At 54.7% G+C, this 10,794-nt stretch overlaps 1 protein-coding gene across 4 annotated transcripts in view; it reads right to left on the bottom strand.

Moving 5' to 3' along the window:
* The window catches only part of SLC27A1 (solute carrier family 27 member 1), a 34,520-nt gene that overhangs the window by 4,899 nt on the left and 18,827 nt on the right, over nt 1–10,794 (bottom strand). For all 4 annotated transcript variants that reach the window (XM_059389375.1, XM_059389377.1, XM_059389376.1 and 1 more), the window contains exons 3-8: nt 8,071–8,465; nt 7,777–7,938; nt 7,604–7,673; nt 6,708–6,799; nt 6,527–6,636; nt 87–296 (exon numbers count right to left, since the gene is read on the bottom strand). In XM_059389375.1, coding sequence (XP_059245358.1) covers nt 87–296; nt 6,527–6,636; nt 6,708–6,799; nt 7,604–7,673; nt 7,777–7,938; nt 8,071–8,465 — 1,039 coding nt within the window. The remainder of the gene's footprint in view (nt 1–86; nt 297–6,526; nt 6,637–6,707; nt 6,800–7,603; nt 7,674–7,776; nt 7,939–8,070; nt 8,466–10,794) is intronic.

Below are 10,794 nucleotides of genomic sequence, written 5' to 3'. Positions count from 1 at the left end.
GGGGGGGACTGGGGAGGCCAAGGTGGCAGTGATCCCCGAACGTGATAACCTGCCCACGCCCACCCCCCACCCCCCACCCCATCCACCTTGCCATCCATGTTGGCTATACTGCAGTTGCATTCGGTGGCTCCGTAGAACTCCCCAATCTGGCGCACACCGAAGCGCTCGGTGAACTCCTCCCAGATGTTGGGCCGCAGCCCATTGCCCACCGCCAGGCGCACGCGGTGCCGCCCCTCCGCCTCCCGCACCGGCTGCTTCAGCAGGTAGCGGCAGATCTCCCCGATGTACTGGACCACCTGGGGGGGGGGCGTGGGAAAGCAAGGGGTGGGCCTGAGGAGAGTCACCACTCCAGCCTGGGTGCTAAAACCAAATCGTCTTCAGGGCGATGTAACACCCACCCCCACCCCCAACCCGGGCCATATGCGCCTGCCCCTTGCTGGATGGGGGTGGGGGGCAGGAGGATGCACTCAGCGATTCTCATGCCCCTCCCCGCCCTTCTGCTCCCCACGCTGTCTCCAGGGACCCCCGCTTGTGTCACAGGCAGCGCAGGACTGCGGGGCGCACCGCTGACACCGCACCAGCCGGCCCTCAGCCAACAGCCCTAGCTCCGCGGGCTCCACTCCCAGTGGGGAGGGGTGCATCTCCCAGATACCTTAGGCGCCTTCCAGTCCTCATCTCTGGGTTGACTTTGAATGATTACCACCAATATCCCCAATTTTTACTGAGGGTCACCAACAGTAAGTACCTGGACCAAAGCTGATAAACAGCAGAGCTTGATTTGAAGCTGGGCAGCCTGACTCCGGAGTCTGAATGAAGCAGTTTCGAGCTCGGGATTAACCGCCAAGCTGAATGTCACAGCTTCTAAGCACTCACACCTTCCACTCACACACAGGACAAAGTCCAAATTTCTGGCAGAGGCCAATTCCCTCTGGCCCCACCATCCTCACTGCCTCCTCTCCTTTCATTTCCAACCAACACCCGCTACCCCCACAGCTCCTCCTCAGGGCCTTTGCACATGCTTTCTTCCCTGGGGCATTCTTCCCTGGGATGCATCTGGCTCTCCCGTTTTGGGAGAAAGGTAACCACTGCGGACAGACTGTCCCTGAACACTGCTTGCTAAATCTCTGATGAGAAAACAAATGTGCTGAGTACTCTCTCCCGCCAAGCAGAGTTCATTTAATTCTCCCAACACCCCATGTTGGACATGAAGCCCTGAGATCCACAGAGGGAAAGAGCGTGCCCAAGATCTAACCAGAAGGCAAGCAGAGATGGGGCAAGATTGGGACCCAATGGTGCTACGTTCCCTCCCTGGGCCCCCAGGCTCAGGTCCCTGCTTTTGCCTGTGGCCCAGCCCACCCCATCTCCAGGGCAGAGCGTCAGACAGGGTCTGGCCAATCAGCCCAGTACAACCTCAGCTACTAAGTGGTTCAAGCCTAACCAGAATTAGACCCATAAGAATCAGTCCCAGGATTTATGATAAACCAAAAGGAAGAGAAAGGCTCTTTATCTCCTGGAGCTGCTGGGAACCTTCCCAGCCCCAGAGAAGCAGGGCTGGGAAGGAAGCTGCCACTAAGGAAGGAGAAAGACAAGAAATGGAGAGGGATTGAGGCACTCCTGGATCAGGCTGTGCCTGAAGCTGTACCCATGTGGAATCTTCAGGTCCATGAGCTAATAAATCCCCTTCTTTAGGAAGCCAGGGTTTAGGCTAGGCTTTTGGCTCCTGTCAAATGATACAAAGTCCTGCCCTGAGCAGCTCTCAGCTGTTCTCTTCAGGCCAGGGGAGGGCTGCCAGCCATGATTGAGGCAGCTAAGGTGGTAATAACCCCCTCGGGCCCGAGGCTGTGTCCCTGCACTGAGAGCAAACATTTAATCTTTACCTCTGGTCTGGACCCTCAGACAGACCCAATGCTCAAGGGAAGACAACTCGGGTCAGTTCAGAGAGCCATACATCAGTGGGCCTATGCTAAGACCTCCCGCCTACAGGGTGACAGCTGGATAGAAACTGGGAGCTGGGGGGCCCTCTGGGGGGCTCAGTCAGTTAAGCATCTGCCTTCAGCTCAGGTCATGATCCCCGGATCTCAGGATCAAGCCCTGCATTGGGCTCCCTGCTCAGCGGGGGAGTCTGCTTCTCCCTCTCCCTCTGTCCCTCCCCACCCCCCCGCTGTGCACTCTATCTCATAAATAAAAAATTTTTTTAAAAGGGGGGTGGAAAAAAATAAAATAAAAAGGGGGGTAGGAGGATGGGAGAACCAGGTGATGGGCGTTAAGGAGAGCACATGAAGGAATGAGCCCTGGGTATTACAGGAGACTGGTGAATCACTGAATTCTACCTCTGAAGCTAATAAGACAGTATATGTTAATTAATTGAATTTAAATTTTAAAAAACAGATTGGATGAATAGGAAAAAAAAAAAAGATTCTGGGAGGAGATCATTGACCTGGGACCCCGCCATGACTCCTGTGTCAGGGTGATCTTATACTTTAAGTGCACACACCCCAGTGGGTATGGAAGAATAAAGACACCACATATTCAGTCCCCCAGGATGAGAAGGGGTCCAGCCCTGTCTCCTGCCTGTGTGTTCCTATGTAGCCAAGAAAGTGGGGTTCTAAATGACAGCCTGCTGTCTCCCGTGAGGATAGATGTTCTGTGATTTGGCTGCAGCCACCGTTTCCCCCATCCAACAGCCAGAGGATGGGATTTCTGAACCCAAATGCATGCGCTTGTTTTAGCAACATTCTTGTTAAACTTGACCTTTGAGGATTTTGTCCTCTATTCCTTAAAGGGCTCCTAGGGTTTCCTGGTACTTCTCTTGACACAGAAATTCCCCTTCTTAGAAACAGAATAGACTATCAAGGATGTGGAGACAGTGACCAGTGCCCAGTGGGAGTATGGCACGTCAAGGACAAAGAGAGGGACCACCAGACACTACGGGCCTTCTAGGAAAAAAAGTTGAACTTGAAGCTGATCAATTATCTAGACCAGAGGTTCTCAACCACCAGCAACTCTGTCCTCTCAGAACCCTTCGCAACATCTGGGTACATTCTTAATGCTCACAACCTGGGGGGGGGGGGGCAGAGGGGCGGGGTCTAGTGATTTTGGGTCAAGAATGCTGCTGAATATCCTATAGTACACTGGGTGCCCCCACCGAATGATCCAGCCCCAAATATCCTTAGCATCATGGCTGAGAAACACTGCATTGTACCCAACTCCCAACGGACAGGAAACACCGGGGATAGAGGAACATGTTAAGAGACACCCCAGCAACGTCCAGACTGGGAAAATACTACAGGACGCATAGCCCTTCAGTAAATACAAGGCAGAAAAAGAAAAAAGAGACAAAGGGCTCCTACAGATGAAGGGATCCTCATGAGACACATCGGCAGGTCAAAATGTGTGGGTCTCCTCTAAAACCAGATTTTTTCCGGGGCACCTGGGTGGCTCAGTGGTTTAAGCCTCTGCCTTCAGCTCAGGTCATGATCTCGGGGTCCTGGGATCGAGCCCCACATCGGGCTCTCTGCTCAGTGGGGAGCCTGCTTCCCCCTCTCTCTCTGCCTGCCTCTCTGCCTACTTGTGATCTCTCTCTATCAAATAAATAAATAAAAATCTTTAAAAAAAAAAAATTAAAAAAAAAATAAAACCAGATTTTTTCCAAATTACAGAAACAGGGGGGAAAGTCACATTTTGACCCAGTGAGACACAGGGGGTGGAGCCACTGCCCAGATTTCTGATGACACTGAGAGCTCACTGTCACGTTTTGGCTGTGATGATGGGGCTGAGCTTATGGGGTATTTGTTGTTTTTTTTTCCCTTTTGTTGTTGTGTCCACATATACATAACATAAAATTTACCATTGTGAGCACAGTTCGGTAGCATTAAGAACACTCAACCTGCCGTGCAGCCACTATCATCCGTCAGGACTCCTTTTATCTTGGAGAACTGAGATTCTGTCCCCACGAACCACTGACTCCCCACTCCACCCCAGCCCCAGGTGCCCACCAGGCTTCCTCCTGTCTCTATGACCGTGACTGCTCTAAGTCCCTCATATAAGAGGGATCATACAGCATTTGTCTCTGGGTGACTAGCTTATTTCCCTCAGCACAACGTCCTTGAAGTTTATCTATGTTGTGGAATGTGCCAGAATTTCTCCCTCTTGAAGGCTGAACAATATTCAGTCATATGAATACACCACTTCTTGTTTATCTATTCACAGGTTGGTAGCCCCTAGGTGGCTTCTATACTTTAGCTGTCGTAAATCATGCTGCTGGGAACAGGGATATACAAATATCCCTTCGAAATCTGAGAGGCAATGTGGGGGGTTTGGGGGATAGGGAAGGAAAAAATGAAACAAGATGGGATCGGTGAGGGGAGACAAACCATAAGAGACTCTTAGTCTCACAAAATAAACTGAGGATTGCTGGGGGGAGGAGGTTGGGGGAGGGGGGTGTGGTTATGGGCATTGGGGAGGGTATGTGCTATGGTGAGTGCTGTAAAGTGTGTAAACCTGGCGATTCACAGACCTGTACCCCAGGGCTAAAAATACATTATATGTTAATAAAAAATAAAAAATTAAAAAAATATATCCCTTCAAGACCCTGCTTTCAATTTTCTTGTTTTAACAATAGTCCTTACCAGACACAAAAGGCCACACATTATGTAAGTCCCACTTACAAGAGATGTCCAGAACAGGCCAATCCATGAAGACAGAAAGCAAATTAGTGGTTACCCAGTTTGGGGTGGGGGGTGCTGCTGGTGACGGGACAGGGATGGGGAATGACCGCTAACGGGTTTTCCCTCCGGCGTGATAGAAATGTTCTGGAACTAGACAGAGGTGATGGCTACACACCATAGTGAATATAGCAAACACCACTGAACTGTTCGCTTTAAAAATAGTTTCTTAGGGCACCTGGGTGGCTCAGTGGGTTAAAACCTCTGCCGTCCGCTCTGGTCATGATCCCAGAGTCCTGGGATCGAGCCCCACATCGGGCTCTCTGCTCAGCGGGGAGCCTGCTTAATCCCCCCCCCTCTCTCTCTGCCTACCTCTCTGCCTGCTTGTGATCTCTGTCAAATAAATAAATAACAAATCTTTTTTAAAAATTAAAAAATAAAAATGGTTTCTTTTATACGAATTTTGCCCCCAAAACAAAGTCATTCTCATCTTTCGGAGGTTTTCCCGAAGCATTTCTGTGAAGGACACACACTTCTCTCTGGGGGCTGCTTCACAAGGATGCAGGAGGGAGGTGGGTGGGGTTCGAGGGGGTGGGATGGGGTGTCTGAAGGCCCCCTGGGCCAGTGACAGGTGCTTGGGAATCACCTGTACCTTCTTCTGTCCATATTCATGTACACAGCCTTTGCCCACAACCCGAAAACAGAGCATTCCTAGGAAAGCTTTCATAAGCTGGAACAGCATCAAACATAATCCCCTGATACCTAAAAGTACGGATTACACTTCACTTTTATGAAAGATATACATCAGTACTAGAATGTGTGTTGTTTTTTTTTTTCTTGTAAAAGAGAAAATCCTCTTTGGAGTTCTTTCGGTTAGCGAAATCAGGGACTGATGTAAGTCTTTCCCCACAGCGAAACCATAATCGGAACTTTCAGAGTGTAGACTATCTATATTCACGACTCTTGATCATCAAGTTACTAAAATAGACTTCCGCATTTCAAGACTTGGTTTAACGATGTTCCTAGAGAGTTCCCCATAAGCAAAACGGAAAATCCTCAAAAGTGGAGCCGATCCCAGCCTCTGCCCCCAGGGGTCCCCAGGATGCCAGCCCAGAGCCCCCACCCTGCCTAGCTGTGTGACCTGGGCAGCCAGACTGACCTCTCTGGTCCCCACCTGTCCAAGGCAAGGCGGGCACCTGCCAAAACTTGGCGGTCCCTGGCCACACCCCCTTCTCTCCTCTCCTCAACCCTGCTTCCTGGAGGAAGGTGCTAGAACCTGTATATAAACCCCCATCAGGGCATTGAGATCCTCAGGCTAGTTTCCTCTCACCGTGGAGGGGAAAAAAGAGGTTTGGGCGGGGCCTAGTCCCCCTTATCCTCCCCCTCTCCAGGACCCTGGATGTCCTCCACCTCTATCTCATGCTCACCCCGCCTGGAAGCCCCACACCTTGTGGCCCTAACCAACCCAGAGCAGGGTCTGGACGCACTGGTCTCATTTCTTGATTTCCTGGGGCCACCAGCAGGGAAGACTCCTGGGGCACAGAGCGGACTCCTTAGAGAAGTCTGCGGCCTGGGCCCCACCCCGTCTGTAGTATAGGCCTCAGTTTCCCGGCCTGCAAAATGGTCTTGGTGGTGCCTCTGCCCACTCTCACGCAGTCATGCGGATCCACTGAGCTTACGGGGCGGGGGGGGGGGGGGGGGGGGGGGGGGCCTGGGGCGGGCCATCCTCCTGTCCATCTCCAGAGCAGCCCTGGTGGGGTGGGGTGGGGGTGGTGCTTGGAAGGCGGGTGGGGTTGTGGCTGCACCGTGGAGGCGGCCTGTCAGGTGGAAGGTGGGGCCACGCGGGAGGGGCGGGGCCTGACCGTGCAGTTGTACTTGACGCAGTCATCCCAGAAGCGGCTGGCGGAGAACTTCTTGCGGAGGACCACAGTCAGCCCGTAGATGAGACACTGCCCCACGCCCATGATGTTCCCTGCAGAGGGCGGGCTCGGTGAGGAGTCCCCAGTCCCTGCCCCCCACCCCGCCCCCACCCACCCGCGGTACCTGCCGTGTGGTACAGGGGCAGGCAGTCATAGAGCACGTCTGCCACCTGCATGCTGTAGGCGTGGTGGCCGAAGGCTGCGATGCGATAGTACCTGCAGGGACGGGGAGTGCGGGGGCTGCGACTTACATCCTCCCGGGCATGGGAGTGGAGGGAACTTGCAGAGAGGGGCGGGGGGGGGGGGGGGGGGGGGGGGGGGGACGGGGACAGAACACCGCAGGGACCCAGGCAGAGCCAGCCCAGCTCACAGGGGTCCTAGAGAGGAACATGCCGCCAATAACTGTCAATGGTGCTAGGGGCCATGAGAAATAGGAGAGCAGAGAAACGGAGAGGGGCTGAAGGTGACACAGCCAGAGAGGCTGGGGGATCCTGTGAGGGGAGGTGGCGCATGAGCTGAGACCTGGTGAGAAGGAGCCATGGTGGGGGCCGGGGAGGGCCAGGGAAGAGCCGCCAGGTGGAGGGCACAGCATGTGCAAAGGCCCTGAGGCCAGAAGGACACTAGTGGATCTGAGGAAGTGTAAGGAGGTGAAAGGCTAGGAGTGAGAGGTGGAGAGAAGGAAGAGGACAGCAGAGAGAACTGGCAGGCGTTGCACAAGGCGACCATGGATTTTACTCTGAGGGCCAAGGCAGGTACAGGGAAGTCTGGCACAGGAGGGTCTGGTTTAGGATTTTAAACCCTCCTGCAGCCACTGAGGGGAGCAGGGCCATTAGGGGCAGGAGCAGGAGCAAGAGACCAAGGAGGGACACAGAGCACCACTGTCCCGAGATGGGCTGTGGGTTTTACTGGGTTGAGACAGAAATGTTCCCAAGATCCCAACAAGATTGAGGGAAGGGGTCAGCCATAGAGGCAACCTGGAGTCACTCTCCAAAGCTGGGATAAGGCCCATGGGCCCCTTACCTGCTGTGCACTACAATGGCAGCCTTGGGCAGCCCTGTGGTCCCCGAGGTGTAGATATAGAAGAGTCGATCTGCAGGAGATGCATGTGTTGGAGACCGAAGACCGGGCGGGCGGGACGAGGGGACAGGGTAGGTAGGCACTGGCTGAAGAAGGGTGTCCCACCCTGGCCTCACCATCCATGCCCTTGTCAGGGGGCTGTGCCAGGGGGGCTGTGGAGGCCGCCTTCAGCAATGGGTCCAGGAGCTGGGTGTCTGGCAAGATGCCCTCAGGCCCCAGTTCTCCAGAGCAGAACTTGACCAGGCTCTTCCCCAGCTGTCCGCTCACCTCGGCCACCGCTGCAGCCCAAAACAGATGTCACTGTCAAGGACGGCCAGGGCCCCTCCCAAGGCCTGGGATGCACCACACCATCTCCCGGTCCTAGAAACCCGGGAGTCCCGACCCAAGGTGATAAGTGCACCCAACCTCACCTGCCGCCAGCTCCCCTCCGAAGATGAGGGCCTTGGCCCCCGAGGTGCCCAGGCAGAAGGCCAGGGGCTCGCGCCGTAGGTTAACGTTGAGCAGAGCGGCTTCCACGCCCACCTTGGCCAGGCCCAGCCAGAGCCCCACGAACTCCGGCCGGCCCTCCAAGAAGATGGCCACCACGTCACCTGATGCAAAGCCCAGCTGGCAGAAGAGGTTGGCCACAGCATTGGAGTAGGCATCCAGCTGCGCGAAGGTCCAGCACACATCACTGCCTGCGTCCACCAGTGCCAGGCGATCCGGCTGCCGCCGCGCCACCCCCTGGAAGATCCGCGGGATGGTGTGGCGGGCGCGCTGGTGCCTCCGTAGCTCCAGACGGACACGGATCAGCACGAAGAGGCCACTGGGAGGAGGGGCGATGGAGGGGATGGGGTCACTGGGTGCCCTGCCTGGCCTCCAGGAGACCTCTCCAAGCCTCAGCATCTCCATCTGGAGAAAGCAGAGGGAAAAGTCCTGCACCCCCAAGGAAGGCAAAGGTTTAATAAGGACCTTTTGGTCACTGGGTCTCTTGGGGGTACTAAGGGCATAGAAAGGGCAATTTGCCAGCCAACCCAGAAGTACACAGATGGTCAAAGCTGGCCATGCCAGGCCATGCCATGAAAATTAGTGACTCTGTCCTTCTCCACCCCAGCTAGTTCAGTGACTCAGAGGGAGCCAGGGTCCAGTCCTTCCTTCTTTTTCTCTCCTGGAACGTCCAGAGCCTCCCATGGACCCCACCACCACCTTTAGCCTGGATTCCTCATGCTGCATCCACCCCAACCTGGTGTCCTTATCACCTCCTCCAGGAAGACTTCTAGGGCTCAGCCCCTGCACTCTGCCCACAGCTCCCCCATCAAGCATAGAGTCCCCCAAATGGGGCCAAACTGGGGCAGGCACTGGCTGGGCTCAGAAAACTCTCTCCTGCCCACCTTGGAAGCTCCCCCTATCCCCTATTCTCCATCAAAGCCTCTGTGCAAAGCCATTCGATAATGGGTGCTCCCCCCCCACTCCTAGATCGTGAGCACCCAAGGGGAAGTCACATCTGGTTTGGCTGAGGAGCCTGGCACCTACTAGATGCCCAATAAACAGCCCGACTGTACTCATGTGCCCAAACCTGGACCTCAGTGTGCCCTCCATCCCTGGAGGTAGCAGCCAGCACAGAGTCAGATTTTTCCATTCATCTCCCAAATGATGAGCATCTCCTGTGTGCCAGGCCCCCAATGGGCAAGACCCAGTGGTGACCCGGACATAACCTTTCTCCCCCTCCAACTTTCTCCTGCTCCACCTCCCTTTCCATCCTGCTTCCCCTGCCAGCTCCCCCTTGCTCACTCACTCCAGCCATGGGGCCTCCTTGTTGTTCCTTGAGCATACCCGGCACACTCCTACCTCAGGGCCTTTGCAAAGGTCATGCCCCCTGCCTAGACCACTCTTCCACCAACATCTACATTGCTCCTACCCCATTTCCATCAGATCTTAGCTTAAATGCCACCCTCTTCAGGTGGCCATTCCCGGACAGCCATCTGTTACGGTACCATCACCAACCCCCTCTGATCCCTGCTTTGTTTATTTTTCAACACGGCACTTACACTGTCAAATGCCCTGTGCAGTTTCCTGATCTACCATCTTGCTGCTGGGCTATCCATCTCTCCCTGCTCTGGATGACAGGCACTTGTGTCTATTTTTGTTCTAGGCCCTGGAGAGACAGCCGTGGAGACAGACCAAGGCCCCACTCTCCTGGAGCACAGAGAGCCTGCCACAAATAATCCCACAGGACACCATTGGAGGGAGAAAGAGAGAGGCATCTGGAGCTCTCATGCCAGACCTGAATCCCGCAGCCCAAAAAAAGCAGCCACCTCTTTATGGCTGGCCAAATCTTTGGTGAGAGGCGGGGCAAGGTCCCAGGCCAAGACCTCTGTGAAGAGAGGCAGGACAGGCAGGGGGACAGCTGTAAGGACCAAAAACAAAGGGTCTTGGGGAGGATACCACCCACCAGTCCCCTCTGGGTGCCTGCCCCGTTACTCTCAGGGTGACTGATGGCCTCTAACCACAGAGCTCTGCTCATCCAAGCCCCTGTTTGCAGTGACCAGGGGAAGCGACACCTGCCTCCCACCGGGAGCCTGGCACATAGTAGGTGCTTAGCAAAGAGAGGCTAAATGACTCCCTTCAAGACCCTGAATCTGGAGCCCAGGAGCCCGCCCCTCCCTGGTGACCAGTGCAGAGGCACGGATTGCTTCATGCCCACACAGCGAGCACCTGCTTTGCACAGGTGAAGCTGATCAGGTGGGAGACGCAGATCGGTGGGGGTGGGGGGGGGGGCCACAGTGAGCGCTGGGGGGCTGAGATACTGGTGGCAAAGGGGCAGGAGGAGTCTTGTGGGGAGATGGGGATGCTCTGTATCTTGATGGTGGTAGTTACCTGGATCGAAAACCCCAAACGTACACTTAGCACGGGTATATTTCATTTTATGTAAGTGATACCTCAAAAACAACCCATGGGAACAGAGCCGATTGGCAGTTGCCAGGGGCTGCGGGGAGGGGAAAGGACTGCTAATGGGAATGGGGTTTCCTTTTAGGGTGATGGAAATGTTCTGGAACCAGATGGAGGTGGTGGTTACGTAACTGTGAATGTGCTCGATGTCACTAAGGTAAATTTTATACACACTTCACTACAATAAAAATGAACAGGACAACTCA

Source organism: Mustela nigripes, chromosome 2 (assembly GCF_022355385.1).
Source record: "Mustela nigripes isolate SB6536 chromosome 2, MUSNIG.SB6536, whole genome shotgun sequence".
Classification (NCBI taxonomy): domain Eukaryota; kingdom Metazoa; phylum Chordata; class Mammalia; order Carnivora; family Mustelidae; genus Mustela; species Mustela nigripes.
The sequence above is the reverse complement of the archived record's forward strand: the minus strand, read 5'-3'. Positions and strand labels throughout refer to the sequence as shown.